Below are 23346 nucleotides of genomic sequence, written 5' to 3' on the forward strand. Positions count from 1 at the left end.
TTTGTCGTCTTTTGTCCGATAAAGAGAAGATAGAAGATTTTGGTTGGCACAGGGTTAAGTCAGACAACAGTCCACTTGACTGCGTGTCTTGTGTGAGGGCGTTGACCACTCAGTTAGGGCTGACTTGGCTGCTCTCAGAAGCCAGGGTGGCATGTTTGTACAGGGGCAGACGAAGGACACATTTAGAGGTAGATTAAGATTAGGCTTCACACAGTCTTACAATGTTCCAACGGAGGGTTGTTCAAGTTGTTGTCTTTAACCCAGCTTGAGAAAGTTCTAGTTTATCTAATAGACACTGTGAACCTGTTATGTAAGTTAACTATAGCATACTACAGGAGCTTTTATTTACTAAGTTAGTAAGCACTAAGGTTTACATCTAAGATGAATCTCTTAAAAGGCCTTTGAGCCAATGAGTGTGTATGTTACACACGTCTACGTAAAAAGCAGCGTCGCTATCTCTAGAATCTAGAGTGTGTGTGTGGCTTCAGAGGAGTTTGGAGGCTGTGCTGGGCTGTCTCTGGGAGGGCCAGGCTGCAGGTGTATTGTCTGGCGGCTCTAAAGCCGATTCGCGAGGCCTGTGTTCTAGTCTAGCATTCTTAAGTGCAGCACAGCTTGAAAAACCAGTTGGTGTCACCATGGTTACGGAAGAGGGCACTGTGGGAGAGAGGCATTTCTGAAACCAAACCCAAACGATTACCACAGAGACACGTAGCGTGAACACACACATACACACACAAACAAGCATAGACACACAAATATATTATCTGGCCCTCTCACCTCATTTCTTTCTTTCAATAATAGCAGGCTGAGAGAACAAGTATCAAATTACACCACAGTCCAAATAAATACTTTATTATTAACTGTAGCAGAGTAAACAAAAGAAGCATTGATTAAACACTGGATTTAATAATACACCACTCAGCTGGTGCTTGGTGGGAACTGAGAAAGAATTTTAAAAATCTTTCTACACTTTGGCATCAGCTTATAAAAGAGAGTAAGGAACAGAGCCAGGGTCCAAAAAGAGGCCGAATCAGATTCCAGCCTGACCATCTGTGGCCTCAGTCCTAAGGGGGCTGAGCTCATCTGCTTTCTCATTAACCCTGACATGGATCTGGGATCCGGCCTCTGCTCGGCCTGCCACCAAGCTTGGCTTCGAGAGATCAAACAGGGAGCTGAGAGTGTGTGGGAGAGCGACGGCCATCATCAACAACACAGGCAGCTCTGTGTGTGAAGGCTGCTGTCCCATCCGGAGAGAGACAGTAAGTGACTGGGTGGTAGTTCGACCAGCAAAGTGTCTCTTCACATACTCTCCTTAAACCCAGTAAACCCAGAGATCTAAATCTCGCTACGTCTGTTTTGCACGCTGCACGGTTGCCGCTAGCGATGGTCTCGTAAGACATCTTTAGAACTGTCTCTTGGGAGTGTAGCCAGGGTGAATTGGTAAACTCACTCCTCCGCACTAGAAATCTAGTTTGTTCGGTGGTGTAGCTGGTTAGTTATCACGCTCGTGGGTCAGAGGGCCTGATTTCGAAGATTGGTGTGGGTACAGATTGGCAGGAAGACTACAGCTGTTACAGGAGCATTTATCTAAGTGTCAGTTGGCAGAGCAGCCTTGGCTGAATTGAAGCTATGTGGACAGGGGATCTGCAGACATTAGTCATTGTGGGGATGACCTCAGCAGGGTAGTGATTAACCTGGGACCTGTCCTGCTCCAGCTCTCTCTGTCTCTGCCTTACTGTGACACACCTGTCAAATCAGTCAGACAAGAGCCAAACAGGACAGCAGCACATGCCTCAACCTTCAACAAGATCTGAGTTCTGGAAGGCTGCCAGTCTGGACACAGTTAGGGTTACCCAGTTCTATACAGGAGTTGGATTGAACCTAATATAGCCCACTTCAGTGAGGGTGAGGGACTGGTCCAGTTCTGTGAGAGTGTATGTAACATGATTGATAATGCTTCCACTTGCCATTGTACCAGAAGTGTATGGGCCCTATTTTAACGATCTGAAACGCAAGTATCAAAACGCAAAGCGCAAGTAACTTTGTGGGCGGGACTCCGGCGCGGTTGCTATTTTGTCGGCGGGATAAATGACTTTGCGACTGGCGCAAATCTAAAATGGGTTGGTCCGAAGTGACTACATTACTAATGGGTGTGATTTGGGCGTAACGTGCAATAAACAAATCAGAGCGTCCTCTCACATTCCCTTTAAGAGCAGCGCTTGTTCCATGGCGGATTGCTATTATAACGGCGGATTTGCCAGGCGCACGCCAGGAGCGGTTCACAGCCGAGGAGACCGATGTTCTAGTCAGGGCCGTAACAGATAGAGAAGTGACATTGTATGGGAAAGGCAGAGCAGTTTTCTCATTGCACTAAATTTCCCGCTCATGCTGCTCATTCAAATTCTTATTCTTATATATATTCATTTTTTTAAATTGTTATATTTTTAAATGGTTTAGTTCTTAGAATTAGTTTAACTATTGTACTTTTTTACTTAATTTAAGACCCGTATATGTTTATTGTTTGCACCTTCCTGCCACAGTAAATTCCGTGTTTGTGTAACATAGGCTACATGGCGAATAAACCGAATTCTGATTCTGATGGAGATGGGAGAAGAAACCCACCCAAATTAGCTTCGGTTAAACAGGTGTGGGAGGAAATTGCCACAATTGTTACAAATCAAGTTCACATACATAGAGATTTCTCATGAAAATCTTTTTATAATCATTGAAGAAATGGAACACGCCATAAATCAAAACAATGTAACGTAGCTTCGCAGAAAGAAGACCCTGGCCTCGCCAGCAGTGCGCACGGACAAAGCTTGCGCCCTTAAAATAGCATCTGAATAACGCGCCATTGACTTTAGACTACGTTTTTCCTGGTCAGTGGCGGAATAGTTTTTCTGAAACTGCAAAATAGCACCAGGGAACGTTTGCGCCGGAACACGCCTACTTTTTTCGCTGAACCGCCCCCGGGAGCGCAAAGTCATTCCCTAATTTACCGACGTGCGTCTGTGGAGGGAAAAGTCCGCTTTTCGTTGAGTGCAAACTAGGAATGATACTTGCGTTCTTGACAAAGTCAATTGCGCTGGGTTCAAGATAGGGCCCTAAATACGTTTATTTTGGCTTAGTGCTCTGTCACTTTAAAACTAGGGCTGTGAAATTATAAAACATTTTAATCAAATTAATCATAGGTTTCTGTGGATTAATCATGATTAATCACATATTACCGATTTTCTGAATTTTTGTCATTAGTGTGCGTTTTTGACTTTGCGGTGCTTTGATGCTCGAGTCCCCCGTTGCCACTCGCAAAACTTCGGTGAACCCCTCGTCCTCAACAATATTAATCGGTCTACAGCTTTTTGCAATCCATTTGGCAACTGTGCTAGTCAACTTGTCACATGCAGTCTTAGTGAGGGCCCTACGCTGTTCAGTGAGGGTGGCGCATTCTACTTGAACTCCCCTCGCTGACCAACGCATGCTTCGCATTGAGGTGGTAGCTACTTTAGGCTGGTATTGCTTCGGTGAAACGATAACGTCTTCCCGTAGAGTGTGCATATCACTTTAGTTTTACTGATGTTCCATCTTTGTTTTTTGTAACACGAACTTCCAATATGGTCCTCAGGTTCATCAGAATTATCCATGTTGTTTGTTTGTTTGGATAGCAGCTGCCGTCTGACTGCATTAGAGCGGCGACAAGTGCAGATTGGGTGGAATTGTGGGTATATTATGTTAAATGCGTTAAACAAAAATAACGAATTAATCCTGTAATTTAATTATAACGTGTTAACGCGTTATTTTTCACAGCTCTATTTAAAACTTTTCAGTGGTTGCCTTTAAGGGAATTACACACTTTATGTCCTCCCCAGTTTAACTTGCTTGAGCAAGCGTTGATGTAGTTTCTGGAGCAGATGGGTGACTGTGTTGTTTGTCCATTTTCAGGAAAACTACAATAAATGAACTCTGGGAATCCTGAGCTGTGATTTATTTAAAACATAACGCAGGATCCTGTCAGTTCCCTGTGCGTGAGCAGCAGCGCTTACTTGTCATCCTTCTCGTAGATGTTGAGCCCCAGGGCGTCCACACCCAGCCACAACTCGGTCCCCTTCTTGTTCTTGATGTCAAAGTAGTTGACCCCATACATCTCCAGGTCCTGGGCAATCTTCAGGTACTCCAGCATAGCGTCTTCCCTATAGCAACCGATAGAAGGAGAAAGAGAGCGAGAGAGAGGGGTGGAAAGAATGATAATAAACAATAATAATGTATTTGCGTTTATCAAAAGAGAAGTGGTGGGAGAGAGAAAAAGAGAAAGATAGAGCGAGAGAGAGAGAAAGAACCAAAAGAGAGAGATAGAGAACTATTGATTTACTGCCACATTCAACAAACTGGAAATAAGAGAGACAAAGACAAACAGATGGACAGGCTGACAATTACACCCACACACACAAGAACACATACACACGAACACACACACATGAACACACGCACACACACAAACACACATATATACATAAACATACACAAACGCACGCAGACAGACATGCACGCACATGCGCACACACAGACATGCACTCACTTGAGCATGCCGCGGTGCTCCTCATGCCACACCTGGATCCTCTCCTCCCACTGCTCTCTGGAGAGCTTGTGTTGCTCCAGAACCCTGAGTAGGAGATAGAGACCAGGTCGTCATGGCACACTCTCTACTACCAGGTTAGGCTTTGTGTAGCATTAGGTCATGTCATCCTTTTTGATGTTGTTGATGATGGTGTATTTTTGTTCTGTTTTTATTAGCAAGGATACTTACAAACATACATACTACACAAAAATTAACTAATATTTACCTTTAGACACGTGAGTTCTAAATATTTCTGACGGTCCCCAAAGCGTAAGTTATTTTTCCGCAACGGGCTAAGTTAGCTAGCATAATAGCTAGCGAAAAAAGTGTTTCGACTGATCTTTTGTTATAAAAACATTCTATAAGCCGCATTGAAATATAAGCCTCACAAACACAAGAAAAATGTAAAATCGGCTTTATTTTCGAAAAATACGGTACTGGCAAGTTTTTATTCCAAACTGCATGTTCAGCTTGTATCTGGCCTGGTATTGGTTGAGGTTCCTGGCTCCTTACCTCTGGGGAAGCAGGCGGTCAGATGTGAGGTAGCCAGGCCGGTGGACGTCCTTGGAGAAGTCTCCAAACTTGGCCTGGACGGAGTAGGAGGCCAGCAACACTGCGGTCTCTGGGGGGCAGTACACCTCGTCACTCAGGATGCCGTCCTTCACCTGCAGGAAAAACATCTTCTGGGTGATCTCTTGGATCAGCTCCTCGGATACGTCCTCGGGGAAGAACTTGGCCCGGAACTTGAACTGGAGTGGGTTCTCCTTCTTCACGTCCTGGGACGACACCTGGGTGGGAGGGAGGTAGTGATGTGTCGTTCGTGAACGATTCATTCATTTTGAGCGAATCATTTGTATGACTCGGGAGTAACGAGTAGTCTCAGAGAGTGATTTGTTAATTTTCTCGTGGCCGAGATAAAAAGTATAATAATTTAATAATATAATAATTTAAAAAGTTAAAATAACAAACCTGTAATTATCACTTGTGAACAAATCTCATTCACGTCTTACTATACTAAACCTAGCAGTCAGGTGAAAGTGAAAGACGTAAACAAATCCTTTCTGTTTCCTCTTCTGAGCCTATGCAGATCACGTGAAAAATGATCCAAAGACTCGTACCCGAACACACGTTCGGCAGATGAACGAATCATTGATCCAAAGACTCGGTTGGCAGAAGAACGAAACATTGATCCGAAGACACGGTCGGAAGGTGAACGATTCGTTCCTTCTTTCGGGTACCGGTCTTTGGATCATCAGACGTGAATGATATGCATTCACAAGTAATAATTACAGGTTTTGTTATTTTAACTTTTTGTACTTTACTTACAGTTCAGTGCAGTGTAATTGTTTGCCGTGATAATTAAATGCTAGTGTGATAATAAATGACCATTTCAAATCATAGAAACTGTCATGATGCAGGAATTGTTATTTTAAAATATTATCTGCTGGTTTACATGCACTAACATATACATGAGAATATGATAAATGTTTGCAGTGGACGTATTTAGGCAAAGGAATTGGCTTTAAAATGTTGAGCAACTCGCTCAACATTCACTTAGCTTGGAAGCCTGGGTTGTTTGCGCTCCACTCAATGCTGTATGCCGCACCTCCCTACATACAGCGCATCGGCTTGTGGAATGGAGATCATGCTTCAGATGGTTTTCTGTCTTAGGAATGTCATTTGAGAGTCATTTAAACCTCTTCCAACCCTAACCTCACAGATTTAAAAAAGGGATCTAAAAATTGCTGTGATTGAAATCCAGAAGGGAAATGCCCTCGGCAATGTTTTGACTCAACGCACCTCTCCCCCCAGTGCTCAAAACAATAACCAGCGGGTCTTGGTGAAGTGAATGGAGTATTCCTACTGGACAGAGGCATTGTGCTGACCAGCATCAAGCTGTGATACAGCGCAGAGTCAGCACACGGCTTACTGGAACAGGAATAAAGGGAAACAAGACTGCTACCATGTGCTAATGTTGCAACCTGTTTGCAAACTTTGATCAGCCATGATCAAAGTTTTAACAAGCTAGTGTGTCTGTTAAGCTAATGTGAAACGTCACAGAGAAAATGGCCAATGATAAAACAGCCAATTTTGCAATTAAAAGGATACATTTTTCAAAATAAAAGCGACTACTCCCAAATGTAAAAGTATTTCAAAGTAATCCTCAATATTTTTCAAAAGTATCTGTAGTCCGATAAAAAAAAATTGCCAGTAAAGTAACGGATTACAGGTACAATTATTTTGTAATCAGATGACAGTAATCCGAATACTTGTAATCCGTTACTCCCTGTAGGAGCCTAAATGTGGTTTATTTAAGTGAAAATGTTTTTACTTTAAAAAAGGTATAATTCCATTATTAAGATAAATATGATTTATAATTTCATGATTTAAAAATGTTAAAATGCGTTGATTTGCGCTGTAAAGTTAAGACAGGAGTTTTAATGTGATCTTAATGCTTACTGTGGAGGACTTTTATTTTGATATGTGGGGAGTGGGAAAAGAAGAGCATAACTGAAACAACTGAAGGAAGATTGGAGCGAAATAGTTTTTTGACCTCTCACTCGTACTTGCACTCGCGTACTCGCTCTTAGATATACTTGGATATTTTATGTACTTTATGGATAATTTTGTTTGTTTGTAATGTTGCTTCAATAGTGTCAAGTAAACATTTAAATACAAGTGGACTCGTGGAATCTTTTCAAGTGACATGTGGTATGAGAGACAAAGTCGAGCGTCAAGCTAAAGCTACAAATTGGAACCTAGGAAACTACACTCCCCATGGATGGACTGTGCAGGAGAGCACATTAACAGGTTTTGAAAAAATCCACTTGATGATGCTCAACCTGACTGTACCGATACCTCCTGTTTTTTGACTTGTACACAAAAGACAAAAACGTTTTGGGTAACTTGATCAGAGAATGTTGCAGTTACGTTTGGGTTTCAATAGCAGTGTGTGAAAGTCAAGTTCCAATCTGTCATTTCTGAACTTTCATTGGCAGCCTCATTGACTTGTTCCCATACGTAATGTAGCCTCCACTCACAAAACATCTGTCATGCATGTTTCATGCCACATGGACCTGTCCATGACAAGAACTATGCTTGGTGGTTGCGGAGGGTGGGGGGGTTGGGGGAGTTGGGGGTTGGGATATAATGTATGACATCACTGAAGCAGAAAACCATCTGAAGCATTCCGAATGATTTCCATCAACAGCACAGGCCAAACTCCATTCCACAAGCTGATGTTCTGTACCATAGGGAGGTACAGTATACAGTTTAGGTTGAATGCAAACAACGCAGGCCTCCAAGCTAATGAAGGCTGAACCATCTCTATTTCCGCAGGAAAAAAAAAAGAAGCCATATACTTCCCAAGATGATATGACAAAGCCTGGCGGAATGATGGAACGGACCGGAAAAAAGAAGCTTAACAATTAGCTACCGTGGAGCCAGCTTAATTTGGAATACATTACCTCCTGGCTACTGACTGACTAAGTGGAGGGCAAATACTGTTTTAAAAAGGAAAATGTACCATCCATTCACAAGAATGTTCTGTTTTCTCTGTGGTTGAAGAGGTACCGTATTGCAGAAATGAGGGTGGGGGTGTGAGAGTACTTTACAAAATCAGACAGGGCAACATACAACTTCCTGTCCACCATACAAGGCAACATGATGATGAAACTAGCATCAGTGACCACTATATGTTTTTTTACCCCCTTAGCTTACCTTTTTATCAAGTTTCAGCCAAGTGTGATATCCTTTGCCGTCCAAATACTGGAGCCCAAAGTACCAGACTTCTCGTAAGCCAATGGTCTTCACTACCTGTGGGGAGAAAGTGACTATTGAAGTTGGTGTAGAGCAGTCATATGCCTTGTGTGCTGAAATCACCAAGATGTGTGCGATCTACTGGACAACTAAATAGCCTTTCCTCTTTCAGTCTTAAACGTATACACACATGCATCACAAATAACCATTTTAAACACAATCCAGCATTAAACACAAATCTGGCTCATTCAGGAAATACAAATCATTTTTATTCTTAAATGGGAGACGTCACAATTATCAACACATTAGGTAATTGAAACCGTCAGGCACATCGTTTCACACAGGAAACAAACTGTTAAGTAATTTAGTATCACTATAAACTGTCCGTGTTGTACAGCCTAAGGAACAGAATGGGCTTGCAGAAATAGGGCTCTGAGGTTGGCTGGCTCAGCCGTCAGTGCCTGTCCTTAAGATGACATACTCAGGTGCCGGTCTAATCTGGGAGACCCTCATAGCGTTACAGTTTCCCAGGCCTGGACACAGGGCTGGCACCGTCTCCACATCCCATCAGAACTCACTAGAACTGACTAAAACGGAGCACCTGGAGCAGTAAACAGTGACCTCCAGTAAAGCTCAGATAAACCGTCTTTAGAATCAAGTCAAAAGGTTAGTTGAATGTTTTGTCCAATGGGAGAGAGAGAGAGTAAGTGATCTCTTCTTCCTATTCTGGAAGTCTCTTTCTTTCTGTATGTGTTTGCTATTGTTCTCACTCTCACTGTGTGCCAAAGTTTGCCATAGTACACAGGGGAACAATTAGAAGGGTTTGCATGTTGAATTACTTCTTGTTTGAAGTTTGAGGCCTAGTGACATACTGCGTGACTAATGTGTGCCTGTAGCATCGACCCGAAACAGAGGCTGGAGTCGGAGCAGGCCACAATTTTGTATCTGGGAAAGCGCTTGTGTGTTAAGGTAAGGGTAGCTGCCGTTTTCCACTCCTTCACTAAACTCCTCATCAAAGCCTCAAAAGACTTAATGTGTAATGGTTTTCCAATATGACGGAACACACAATTAGAACTTGATCTTTTAGGAGGAGATACTCTCCGGCAAGGCTCTTTCTGGTGAGCCTCAGCCAAACTCCCCACCCAGTGACCAAGTGGGGTGCCAAGTTGTTTCGGTGAAGTCTGAGTCAACACACAGGAACTCCGGGCCAAGCCCATTCCTATCCGATAAGCAGTGGCCAAGGTTAAAATGAAATCACCCCTCCACCACCACCTTTAGCTCCAGCTATCCTGTGCAGTACAGGCTAAACTTGAGGTTGAGGGGGGATGAATGACTTTGATTCAGAGAACTCTTCAGATGGGATTTTACTTTGCCCAACAACAAACACTGGCCAAGGGCTGTAACAAGAGAGCTGAAATGGAACTCCTAAGGCTTTCAGTGTACAATCAGCTCCTTTCATGATGCCTTTGCACTCTGGGATTCATAGAATGGGAGGGCGGGAGAGAGAAATAGAGGGAGGAAGAGAAGCGAAGAAGAAGGGGTAGAGAGACTGATGAGGCATTTTAATTTGGGATTGGTTTTTGTTCAGCGCATCAGCTACAGGGGTTAGTAAAGGCCTCGGTCTATTTGCTAAAGTGATAATTTCCCTCTAGAAATAGGTCAAACTGATTGTGACTCCTATTCACTGTTGAATGAGGATGTAAAGGAAAAATATATGTACTCTCCCTACAAATACATTACAAATACTACCTACAAATACATGACAGATCAACCTGCCAATCAAACTTGGAAGTCTTGTATATATTACAGTAACATAATATTTAACTCACAGTACATTTCAGGCTGCTGCAGAATGCATCTAATCAAAAGCACTTGGACCAAAGAGTCAAAGAGCTGGGTGTGCCAGTGCACTTCACTACCACTAATCATTACACAATTTGGGCAAAGTCAAACATTTGCGACTATTGATGTAGTTGATGTTGAGGCTGTTGCTGACCTGTTGTTACAGGTTAGGGTCTAGTGCTCCAGGTTAGGGTCTAACCCTCCAGGGTAGGGTCTAACACTCCAGGGTACGGTCTAACTGCAAGGTAGGGTCTCCCCCTTGTACCCCTATACAGTACTGTACCCTGCATCTCACTACTCACACCTCACTCTTGTTCTTTGTTGAACCTGCAACCAGTCAAAATCTATTGAGCAGTCAGTACTGTTACTGTAACAAATGGAAAGCACAATGTTCAGGGCCATACAATTTGTTCATTGTACAGTATACAGCCTACAATGCACTGTACTACAGTATACAATACTGAAAGGGACAAAAATCAAAGGAGTAAACACTTGATCAATGTGCTTCTTCTTGTCTTTGGGCTGGGTTAGGCCAGAGCACTTTGTCGACATCACAAGCAATATTTTCCCACCTTCAACAACCTGTTTGCTCTCTGAACTGGCTTATATTGGTTGTGTCACATCATTTGAAACAAGTGAAATCAATTTTGAGTGGTTGTGTTTAGTCAATTACATGTTTTCTCTATTTGTATTTGATTGTTGCCATTTGTGTTTACCAGTATGGATGACATGTGCATTAGAGTGCAGAATGTGTTTTAAAAATGAGAATGTGTTTAGAGTTTTGCTGAACAGTCTAAGTGAGATCTGCAAATTGTGTTTTACCATGTGAAATGGTTTAACCCTTGTGTCATCTTCGGGTCATTCTGACCCATCAGTCATTGTGACCCACCGTCGTATTGCAACAAATTTACCGCATACAAAAACAAAGTGAAGCATTTTCTTTTAACCGTTGGGCTGTCTCAGACCCCCCACATTGCAAAGGTTAAAATAAAATTATTTTAATTTGTTTTTGTATTGGGTAAAATTGGGTAAACACAACGACAGGCACAATTAGCTACATGAGTTCAGGCAACTGAGAACTTTGTTCAGCCAATGGGTTTTAGTGTTTTAGCAATTGAGAAAAACGGAATAGTCAAATATATATTTGATTTCTTCTTGCGTCTCTGGGAGTGAAGTCATGTAGCCTATGCGACAATTAAGTCACGTTTTCAGCATGAGGGTCACGTGTATATACATAGACCTACCACTCCCTCCCAGTGACTCTGAGTCGCCACTTTCCTCAAGCCCTTTTGCTCCGGTGCCGTCTCTATTTGATTATATGTGACAAATAAGAAAGACAAATAAGATTAATAAACTATTACATTAACAAATGCAACGAACCGCAACTAAATCCATGTTTTTTCTAAAAGTAATGGTTCGCAAATGTCTCAGATTTACTATACTCAGTATTTTGAGTATTTGTCAGCTAAAGATGTAAATATCAAGGTTCGTTGTACACATTCATTGTTGTTGTGTACCTTACTGTTAAAAATGCACTGCTAATAAAGTGAGCGTTGGCAAAACCGGTTGTCATTTTTATGTTGAGGTGGCGGGGGTGTTGTCAGCAGCTGCTGAATGTAACTAATAAAGTAACTTAATCTAACGTAGTTACTTTTAAAATCAAGTAATCTGTAAAGTAACTAAGTTACTTTTTAAAGGAGTAATCAGTAATCCGATTACTTTTTCAAAGTAACTGTGGCAACACTGCATGTAAAGACACATTTGTTTACGTATACACAGTAAATACATTTAGCAATAAAGAAAATGGATTTTGGATTTTGAAACACTGGATTTGGGTGTTTCAACACCCATCGACACTTTCATGATGTGTATGACTGTTTAGACTGTGTTCTGTTCTGTTCTATTGGCGTATGTGAAGCCCTCTGTGACATTGCTTGTAAAGGGCTATACAGATACTGTAAATTAGATTTTATTTTGAAAATATTACAGTAACCATCACAACTTAGTACTGTCAACAAAGAACAAAGAAAACGGGGTAAAAACCCTCTGGGCCACTGAACATTTGATTCAGAGAATGGGGTTTATTGTTTTAGGAATTGTGAAAAACAAATGCTTATTTAGCAGATCTAATCACTGAGTCCCAGCCTTACACTGCCCAGTCCAGTCTAGCCTGGCCAAGCCTAGCGTAACTTACCCCCAGCCCAGCCTCCAGCCTAGTCCAGCTCTCCCACCCACTCACCCTACCAGGAACACCCTCAGGATGAGCTGACCACGGTTACTCAGCATTTCCCCAGAAGCGGACTGTGTGTGTGTGTGTGTGTGTGTGTGTGAGTGTGTGTCTGAGTGTCCCTGCTTTCACAGATGGGGGAATATCTGTCTCAGGCCAAGCTAAAACTAAATCAAGCCATAGACCTCTGAGACTGTGGTAGCAGTAGCTGGTGGTCATGATATGACATCAGAGTTACCATCTGAAAACCTCTACTAGACATCAAACAGGAGCTGAATAGTGTCTGAACGGTGTCTGTTACTGAGAATAACAAAGCATCTACACTGATATGAGCTGACTGTTTATTGCATTGAACAGCAGTATGTGACACACCCCACAGTGAGGTATTTTAGCATGTAGGTGGAGGAATTTGAGTGGAAGTTAACTGATATACAATGCTGCCATCCTTTAGTTTTGGTTTCCTTGAGAGGTCAGGCAGACTGAAGGTGAAACATCATTCACATACACATACATGCACACACACACACACACACACACACACACACACACACACACACACACACACACACACACACACACACACACACACACACACACACACACACACACACACACACACACACACACACACACACAGACAGACAAACTAGTTATTCAGGAAGTGATTACACCTCTCTCTGTGATGGAATCAAGGTAAATTTCCCTTGGTGTCTTGGGATTCTAAACTCTGTACAGAACTGGCCTCCACCATTACATAACAATTTTTGCTGATAGGAATGCCATACAGTACATTCCAAAATCCACAATTTCCATTCCTCAGGAAGTCTTTTAAAACAAGTATGTGTATAATTATATCCGTTCTATGCTTTTCTAAGCTGTTTACTGTTGATTCTAATTTCAGAAACACAGAACTTTATGGTTAGCTAAAACTCTTCAATATCCACATTGTTCTTATCCAAATCAAACAGGCAAAAACAGTCATGTAATGAATCTTTCCGTAGAATAGCTCAAACACAGGAAGTGGGAGTTAGTTGATGAACAGACAGCTTTCATAAGTCCTAAACAGATCTGACTGTTGTCAGTAACTATGACCTGGAGGAAGTGGACTGTGCAACATAATTCACAATGGCCTCTGGGTGGAGTTCAACAAGCTGGTTGCCTGTGTGAGTGTGTGAGTAAAGGCCCTTGCACACTGAGTGCAAAATTTTCCTCAACATTCGGTGGCTCTGAATTGCCAAAAAAACTATCAAAATGCTGGCTATGGATGCGAATACGCAGAAAATCGAACCCGATCTGAACTTTTTTTTGACGGACGAAAGTTTCGGAGGCAGTGTGTAAGCGCGATTGACATATCGTGAGGTCGTATTTATTTTTTAACGTGCAAACATTTCGGATACGAATTTCGGACTCAGTGTGCAATGGCCTTATGTCTGTGTGTATGTGTGTGTACAGTATACAGACCTGGTCAAACAGCTGTTTGCCGGTGGTGCTGGGCTGGACGGCAAACTCCAGCTCAGCGTCCATGGTAGTGACGCGTACATTGACCTGCAGAGGAGACACAACAGAGAAAAACTAGATTTTTCACAATACACGATGGGAGCAACAGAGAGGGGTCGAAGAAATAGAGAAAGGTTGAAAACTATAATCATGAACAGAGAGAATTATGTGTGTCAAACTGCCAAACTTTAAAGGAGAAGGGGGTGTTTGCAGAGTAAACATGAGGAACTGTGTGTTTATATGGAGCTCTCTCTCTTCTGAGAAGAAGCTCTGATTGAAATAACCCTGACAGGCAACATCTTGAGGGAGTTTCTAACTGAAACATTTGACTCCTCTGGCTCCTTGTTACCGTGTTTTTTCTGTGAAGAGCCATTCTTTTAAACAGATCCCCCAATACACAATTAGACCTCTGATTGATTGTCAGAGCCAAATGTGCCATGGCCAAGAAAGCAGCTGGGAAAAAAGCTTGTTAAGGTGTAAGATACAGGTACAAGCATACTGTAGGTGTACAGAACGAGGGAGGGAGGGAATGCTGAGTGTAAGCCCCGGACACAGAACAGCCATTGAGGATGGAGGGGGTGGGGGAAAGGTATGCTAGGGCACAGACAATGTCCACTCATTCCCATTGACAGAAGACAGAGGAAAGGCATGCCTATCCATTCACTGGTTATTGATTGATATGACTGACATATGCGCACGAAAAAGGTAGTCCATCTCACTGGCCTGCTTGACGAGGTGAGTGTCCGCTCACAGAGGTCCGACACGGCAATTACCCGTCAAAACAACCGGCCTTAAAACAGGCATATTGTCCAAAGACAAATTATGTCAACCGCCATTCACAGTGGACAGACAGAATACAAGGGACTGTGGCCTAGTTACAGTATTGTCATAAGTAGTGAAGTTAACGACAAGGCACAATTTTGTTTTTTATTTGGACTCCAGAGTTGTGAGCTACTTATGAGCCAAGGGAACCTGGAATTTGCAGAGGTGATAAAAGAGCCAGCCATATAAAAGGAGTGTAGAGGTCGGGAGAGAGAGGATAGAGAGGAGGATAGAGAGGAGGATAGAGAGAGAGAGACGTTTTAACAGAGGCTTTGGTGGGATCTTTCATCTCCTGACCATTGAGAATGACATTGAGGCTACAGTGAGCAAACTGAATGACACCCACTGGAGAGGCTCTGTCTCTGACTGGGCTTATGACTCACACAGCTCTCTGAACATACTCCTTCCACAAACAGATAGATCAGGATTATATCACAAACAGATGTTTTACATCCCCTTTACACCACAGAAATTATGATGGAAAGGTAGAATTGATGAGAATTGCTTTTGCTGGTCTGGATAAAGCCCAAAGACATATTGATTAGTGCATTGTGCAGACACTGAGAGGGTGAGTGTCTTACAACTGTGCCTGTCTGTTTTCTAATGGAGCCAGGGCTTACAAAACACACACACACTTAAATGACTTCAGACCTTCAGATGAGGGGCGCTACAGTAGAACTGATTTCAAATCAGTTTAGTGAAAGTAGAAAACTATATTTTGTTTCTCAACCTTGCTGCGTGATTCTGGATGTTCCCACTAATGGCCAATGTGGGGCAGCTATGAGCCCCCAAGACCAGAGGAGACAAGGGGAAGAGAGCATGCACACAAACACCAGCGAGAGGGTGACTCATATCAATCGGTGTTAGTCTACAAATGTTAACTGCAAGCTGTTCAACAAATGAGAAAATATGACACAAAACAAAGAAATACCTTCAGGAAAGACCCACATTTCTACTGTGTGCAGCCCCAGCAAGAATCAGACTGGAAAGCCACAACCATGATCTCATGCCTCCAAAAACTTGACAACAGTTTTTGTACTACGCAATGAGGATGAACTGAAGTAACTATCTACAAAACTGAAGGAGACCCTGTGATGACCCCTGATCCAGACAGAAAGCCAAATATTTGTATTGCTTTGGAAATCTGGGGCCTTATGGCAGCAAATACTTACTACTATAGTTCAGGGAAGCTCTTTTCAGTAAAGAGACTTCCTGATTTCCCCTAGTGTCTTTGTACTGTGGCTATCCCATTGATGGGGTTAGAGTCTGGTCAGGCGTGCTTTAAGGTGTTGAGGTTTTCTTTCCTGGAGTAGTCTCACTAGGCTGTGCTGCATTCCACGGTATTGGTCTTTCAATAGTTAACCATGCGCATGCTTTGGGAGGCTTTACAAGTATTTGGCAATGTGTGTAGTCAGGGGAACAGGGTAGAAATGCTTACAGTGCAATATATCCATAAACCGCTGTGCTGCCTGGTGAGTGAGCGCACTGAAGGTCTATATCCTGTGGGGCAGGAACAAGTGCTAATCCCTGCTGTTCACCCCTTTTATTAAAGCTTTTAAAAGTGACACCTTTGATAAGTGGATTACTGAATGCAGCCTGTGGTTTAGGCTACCACCAATGCTTGGCCCGCTTGTTGACAAAACACTAATAGTAAGTTTTAAAGATTTAATTTTTTCATCACTTTTCAGAGTTCTTGTTTGGACTAACTTGACCCGATGGCGTTACAGGCATCATCTAGTTATCAATTATTTAGAGGAACAAATGATAACAATGGTTTGGGACATGAAGAGGAAACACCCATCCATGTTGGTCATGGAGGCCGTGCCTTGTATGGTGTCTGTCACATGGATGTTGGAAGGACCACACGGAAACAGGATTCTGGGAGAGTCAAGGAACACCGTCATTCACTTAATGACAATGTGTCATACTGACAAGTGTAACATGAGCCAGGTTGAGACCTAACCAGAATAAAAATCTAGTCTGACTTTATCTCCTTGGATTCCTCTCTCCTCTCTCTCTCTCTCTCTCTCTCTCTCTCTCTCTCTCTCTCTCTCTCTCTCTCTCTCTCTTTCTTTACCTCATTCAGCCAAATTACTGACTGCTTAACGACAACAAATAATGCAGACCCAGACAGAAATGGGAGACAGAATATTATTACGGCATAATTACAGATACACTAAATTACAAAGTTCAATAAGCATCTGCTGTTTGTCACTGAAACTCAACCCCCTACTAACACATAACAAACAAGGGAACATTATGATAATGCCTTCATTGATGGAATAAAGTACTGAGCCCTGAAATTAGCCATACTTTAGTCGGAGCAATGGAAATCAATCCATTTTAACATTTGCTCCCATATTTGTGAAGCCCTGTGTTGTAATTGCCAAGCATGTCATTGTCCAGACAACCCTGTCACGCCGATACAGTATTTGCTAAATAAAATAAAAAAAAATTAACAGCAGCCCAGATCTGAAGGAAACTCCAATAAAATAATGACAGAAAGAAGAAGCTGAGTGGCCTGAAATAGAGATAGAGAGGGAGTATCAGGGAGATAGAGATCTCCCTGATACATTGATAGAAACCTGGAAGAAGTCTTAAGATAATAAATCTGCTTGGATTGGTCCATAAAGGTATAGTTCAAATACATTTGAGTAAACCATTTCAGGGGTTTCTTTTAATTCACAAAAGAACAGTTTCTACACATGTTATATAAGTACTGCCAGAGCTACTTCAGGCATCGTTATTCTCAAGACCCAGATGAATACCTTCTCTCATCAGACACCGTGGCAGTAGGCTTCATCTCTGGTTAGCCTACTCCCAAATTACAAATCCTTCACTACTCTACTACCACGCGGTTTCAAACTAGTTGACTTGATACAACAGTTTTCTATACACTTCAAATGTTTTAAACAATCAAATAAATACTTACTGCTTTTGGCATAGTTTGTCCTTTTCGTGGTTCGGGAAGCTATAAAAATGGTTCAGAAATACTTCGGATAGATGACGTTTCCACTCTGCCTTCCTGTTGAGTGAAAGAGGAGAAACGAGTTTCAGCCACCCCCGGTGATTTTGAGTCAGACGGGACAAGCCTTCCTTTAAACGCTCATCTGAAATAAATTTGATTGGCGCAGTAGGCCTACACGTATATCCATATGAAAACCGATTAAATAAAAAACGTTGGATTAACCAAGCCTCACCCAAACGCCACGGGTATAGACTAATACAGTTACAGATCAGTCTCCACCCTTCTTGGTCAACACTAGTCGTTTGTGTGTAGACTGGAGGGATAGCCTTCTACGCGACAGAAACTGTAGTCTATTATTGTCAAAAGAACCAGAAGTCCTGCAAAGGCTACAACATAAAAGTCACAGACAGGAACATGGCGACCGTTGTTACGATATCAAAGTTTCTACGGTTGGAAATAAATGTAGACTACAAATTTATCAGCCATCACCCGCGTACTTGCCGTTTCAGAGTAGGCAAACAGTTTACCGACAGCAAATTAGGCCTAGGCTAAATGTAATTTAACAAGGCAAGAGTTTTGATTCTTTTTTTGCAATTACACGGAAACCCAACCAATGACACTGCCGTTCGTAGGGTTTACATTGTTTGACTGTGTCAACTGTATCAACATACTGGATACAATAGAATACATAATATAAAATATATAAAACATATTTAACATTTCCCTGTCTTCAAGAAAATTGTTGGTTAGCTTACAGCTGCAACTGTACCTATAGTTTTTAAAATAATGTCGCAAGATGCATTCTAAGTGTAGCCTACAGTCTGAAACCAAGCCACATCCCACTACAATAATCCTAGAGACACCTGTTGTGAGATTCGCCTCCTTTGTGGGAATGAGGCGGCATAAGAGCACCAAGAAATGAAGAATAAAGTATTCATGCTCTTTACACTTACTTTAATGTTTGATACCCTTTGTAGTGTTACTTGGTCAATCTTACCGGATCTGTTGTGATTAAAGATAAGACTGTAGGCTACTACCACAGGGCTGCAGCCGCGGATACTCCTCTCCGTCTGCTTACCTCGCAGCGCAGCAATATGGCTGATTCGTCGCTCACTTCATCGCACTATTCAACTCCTGCCGCTTGGTTTCACTAGAAGCTACTGTGGTTTCTGTTGATTCATAATGCTTTACAAAGGTACTGTCATTCCAGCTCCCACGGAATGACCTCTGTAACTGCATCAAACTGTGCATCTAAATGATGGGACCATTTCAATTACCCTATGCAGTTTTATAAACAGATTTAGTTAGCCTATAAAACATGTCCTTAATTATCAAGGGACGAGTGCCATCCAGTGTGTTCACTCATTTAGGCATTGACATTCCTAAACATGGAACATTTGTTGACAAAATGATTATGCGAGTCATTTAAAAAGTAGGCCCCTAACATTGTTTTAAATTTCAAGTTTGTGTTTATTGGCCATTTGCAACTGCAGGTACATTGGAACTCTTGGGTCCTGCTCCTTAGCGTGCATGTAAACGTAGACTCCCGTCTGGCAACCCAATTGAGGCCATATGAATTAGTAACCTACCTTAATTAGTAGACTAATACACAGGCACCATACCAAAATAAGGGACTAAATGTATGGTGACGTAACACAAGATAAAACAAATTGCCTAAAATTGCTTTTCTGAAAAAAATCTGGGTTAAATTGGTCAATGGACTAAAAATGACATTTACAAATATCTCATGCGCTCTCTCCTGAGATTGACGGTAAACTTTACTGATCTATAAATAGACAAAAAGTCGTCGTGGCAGCTGGTTCACAACGTTGGCAGCAATTTTTTTTAAACTAACGATAAAATACGAAACCTACACTAGGGAAACGCTGCGAAATAGGTTGGGGAGGTTTCATAACTGAACCAACCAATAGTTGAGCAGGATTAAAATAGAGCGGTATATATCGGAGGATCCTGTAGTTCTCTAGTAGTGGATCCACAGGTCAGAGGCAGAGCTGCATGTAGTCTACAGAAACTGCCAGGTGTGGTATTCATGAGTCATATTTATAGCTTAATTAATGTGCTTTCAAGGATGCTAATGGTTTATGAATTGGAAATAGATTAGCTATTTAAGAGTAACTAAACACCTATTTAGGAGTCAATGAGTCAGGTGGCTGAGCGGTTTGGGAAGCGGACTTGTAATCAGAAGGTTGCCAGTTTGATTCCTGGCCGTGCCAGATGACGTTGTGTCCTTGGGCAAGGCACTTCACCCTACTTGCCTCGGGGGAATGTCTTTGTACTTTCTGTAAGTCGCTCTGGATAAGAGCGTCTGCTAAATGTAAATGTAGATGTTTTACACCAAACATAACCTGACATGGATCCATTTTAGGGGTCCTTTTTGATCAGAGATCTATGGAAGCCCATTTCCGCCAGTAAAAAAATTAACAAATTAAGTCATAATTATGAGATACTAAATCGAAATTATGAGATACGTAAGTCATAATTATGAGATACTAAGTCATAATTATGAGATACTAATTCGAAATTATGAGATACGTAAGTCATAATTATGAGATACTAAATCGAAATTATGAGATACTAAATCGAAATTATGAGATACTAAGTCATAATTATGAGATAGGGGCTGCCATAGACTGCCATGGCAGATGTATAATAATAATAATAATAAATATAGCTGCAAGCAGCAATGAGGTGGCCAAGCAGTCAAATGACCCATAAAACATTTTAGACATCCTCAGAAGAGGGTAACGAGTACACGCAGCAAGTTTGGTGCGAATCCATCAAAGATTTGCTGAGATATGACCCAACTTCCTGTTTGCTGGCTTAACGGCACATTTTGATTGCCTGTACCGGGCAAACGGTTCTGAAAATCAAAAAATCGTGTGAAGGCCTTCGTGAGGCTTGGTCTGAAGATACTCTCTGCCAAATTTGGTGAAGATTGGACAACATGTGTAGGAGGAGTAAAGAAAAAACGTTTTTCAATGAATTCAAAATGGCGGCCGCATCAATTCGGCTATTATCACAATTTATGATGTGTCACACACGGGATTTCCCATCATATCATGAGACAAAGGAATCACTTAATAAAAGCAAACAAAGCAACAGTTATTGGCCAAAAGACATTTTTGCTTCCTGCGGCCACGCCCAGTGATCACATGACACCAAATTAATTGGACATCCTCATACCACGGTTCCGAGTCAACATACCAAGTTTGGTGTTGATTTCTCAAAGATTTGCTGAGATATGACCCAACTTCCTGTTTGGTGTCTTTGCTGCCAATTTTGATTGGCTGTACCGGACAAACGGTTTTGAAAATCAAAAATATTTGGATAACTTCTGTGAGGGTTGCTCTGACGATGATGTGTGCAAATTCTGGGGGAGATTAAAGAAAAATTGTAGGAGGAGTAGGCTTTCAAAGGTTTTCGATAAAACCGGAAATGGCGGAAAATCTATATAACCGGAAATTGACGTCATAGGGTGTGTTGAACTCGTCCGTTGATCCAGGGAATCCAACGGTACCTCATTTTTGAAAATCGGTCATACGGTTCAAAAGTTACGTGTGTAAACACAAGTCCAACTTTGACCAGTTGGTGGCGCTAGAGTGCTCCAATGAGAGACATGAAACTTGGTGAATATAAAGAGGGGACTGTGCTTAATGAGTGTGCCAAAATTCACAACTTTTTACAATATGGTTCTAGGGGCTGCCATAGACTCCAATGGCAGAAGAAGTGTAATAATAAATATAGCTGAAAGCAGCAATGAGGTGGCCAAGCAATCGAATGACCCATAAAACATGTTGTACATCCTCAGAAGAGGGTTACGAGTACACGCAACAAGTTTGGTGCGAATCCATCAAAGATTTGCTGAGATACGACCCAACTTCCTGTTTGCTGGCTTAACGGCACATTTTGATTGGCCGTACCGGGCAAACGGTTTTGAAAATCCAAAAAACATATGATGGCTTTTGTGAGGCTTGGTCTGAAGATGATCTCTGCCAAATTTGGTGAAGATTGGAAAACATTTGTAGGAGGAGTACAGAAAAAACATTTTTTCAGTAATTCAAAATGGCGGCCGCATCAATTCGGCTGTTATCACAAGTTATCATGTGTCACACACGGGATGTCACAAGATGTCATGAGACAAAGGAATCACTTAATAAAGGCAAACGAATCAACAGTTATTGGCCAAAACACATTTTTGCATCCTGCGGCCACGCCCAGTGATCACATGACACCAAATTGTTTGAACATCCTCAGATGAGGGTTCCGAGTCATCATACCAAGTTTGGTGTTGATTTCTCAAGGATTGGCTGAGATATGACCCAACTTCCTGTTTGGTGTCTTTGATGCCGATTTTGATTGGCTGTACCGGACAAACGGTTTTGAAAATCAAAAATCTTTGGATAACTTCTGTGAGGGTTGCTCTGACGATGATGTGTGCCAATTCTGGGGAAGATTAAAGAAGAATTGTAGGAGGAGTAGGCTTTCAAAGGTTTTCGATAAAACCGGAAATGGCGGAAAATCTATATAACCGGAAATTGACGCCATAGGGTGTGTTGAACTCGTCTTGACCCAGGGAATCCAATGGTACCTCATTTTTGAAAATCGTTCATACGGTTCAAAAGTTACGTTTGTAAACACAAGTCCAACTTTGACCCGTTGGTGGCGCTAGAGTGCTCCAATGGGAGACATGAAACTTGGTGAATATAAAGAGGGGACTGTGCTTAATGAGTGTGCCAAATTTCACAACTTTTTACCATACGGTTCTAGGGGCTGCCATAGACTCCAATGGCAGAAGAAGTGTAATAATAATAAGAAAAGGTAGAAACACTTAAGTGGCTTCGCCGCTTCGCGGCTTGGCCACCAAATATAGCTGCAAGCAGCAATGGAGGGGCCAAGCAGTCCAGAGCAGGACATGGCCTCCATAGCACTTGTGCAACAATTAAGTCACAACAACCTGTTGCACTCATGCAACACACCAAGTTTAGTTGAAATATATGTTTGCGTTCAAGAGTACTGATAGTTCAAAGTTATTTTTCTGGTATAACACTGCAGGCCTCCTCTGCTCTTCATGGGAACGATAGAACCCAAGTTTGGTGACAATCGCTCAAATGGTTGCTGAGATATTCTCTTGCGCCTCGTTTGGCGGCTTCGCCACCGCTTTTGATCGTCTCTACCGAACAAACGTTTTTGAAAATTGAAAATTCATCTGATTGCTTTTGTGAAACTGGGTCTAAAGATCATCTTTGCCAAATTTGGTAAACATTGGACAAAAATTGGGGCGTGCAAAAGGTTTTTACACTTTTCCATGAAATCCAAAATGGCGGCACAGTCCATTCGAATTTTATGAAAAGTTATTAATAGTCAGGCTTTATATCTCACAAGACATCAACAGACAAAGAAATTACTTTATTAAGGTAAACACTTCAACCGTTATTAGCCAAAACACGTTTATGCTTCCGGCCACGCCCCTTTTTAGTCACATGACACAATCTTTGGAGGACATCCTCAGAATAAGGTTCCGAGGCGGCGTACCAAATTTAGTTTCACTGCCTCAAACAACTGCTGAGATATGACTTCACTTCCTGTTTAGTGGCTTTT

General features: G+C 42.0%; 1 protein-coding gene across 3 annotated transcripts in view; it reads right to left on the reverse strand.

Annotated features, from left to right (window-relative positions):
* Window positions 1–18871, reverse strand: part of ezrb (ezrin b) — a 34522-nt gene extending 15651 nt beyond the window's left edge. Inside the window, exons 1-7 of one of the 3 annotated variants that reach the window (XM_062468226.1) lie at window positions 18725–18871; window positions 17692–17784; window positions 13902–13985; window positions 8333–8428; window positions 5126–5400; window positions 4574–4657; window positions 4041–4187 (exon numbers count right to left, since the gene is read on the reverse strand). In XM_062468226.1, coding sequence (XP_062324210.1) covers window positions 4041–4187; window positions 4574–4657; window positions 5126–5400; window positions 8333–8428; window positions 13902–13985; window positions 17692–17703 — 698 coding nt within the window. In that variant the 5' untranslated portion in view covers window positions 17704–17784; window positions 18725–18871. Of the gene's footprint in view, window positions 1–4040; window positions 4188–4573; window positions 4658–5125; window positions 5401–8332; window positions 8429–13901; window positions 13986–17691; window positions 17785–17959; window positions 18228–18680 lie in introns of those variants that run through there. The other 2 variants (XM_062468228.1, XM_062468227.1) reach the window with 2 other exon arrangements.
* Between the last annotated feature and the right edge of the window lie 4475 nt (window positions 18872–23346).

The sequence above is a fragment of the Osmerus eperlanus genome, chromosome 8, assembly GCF_963692335.1.
Source record: "Osmerus eperlanus chromosome 8, fOsmEpe2.1, whole genome shotgun sequence".
Taxonomy (NCBI): Eukaryota; Metazoa; Chordata; class Actinopteri; order Osmeriformes; family Osmeridae; genus Osmerus; species Osmerus eperlanus.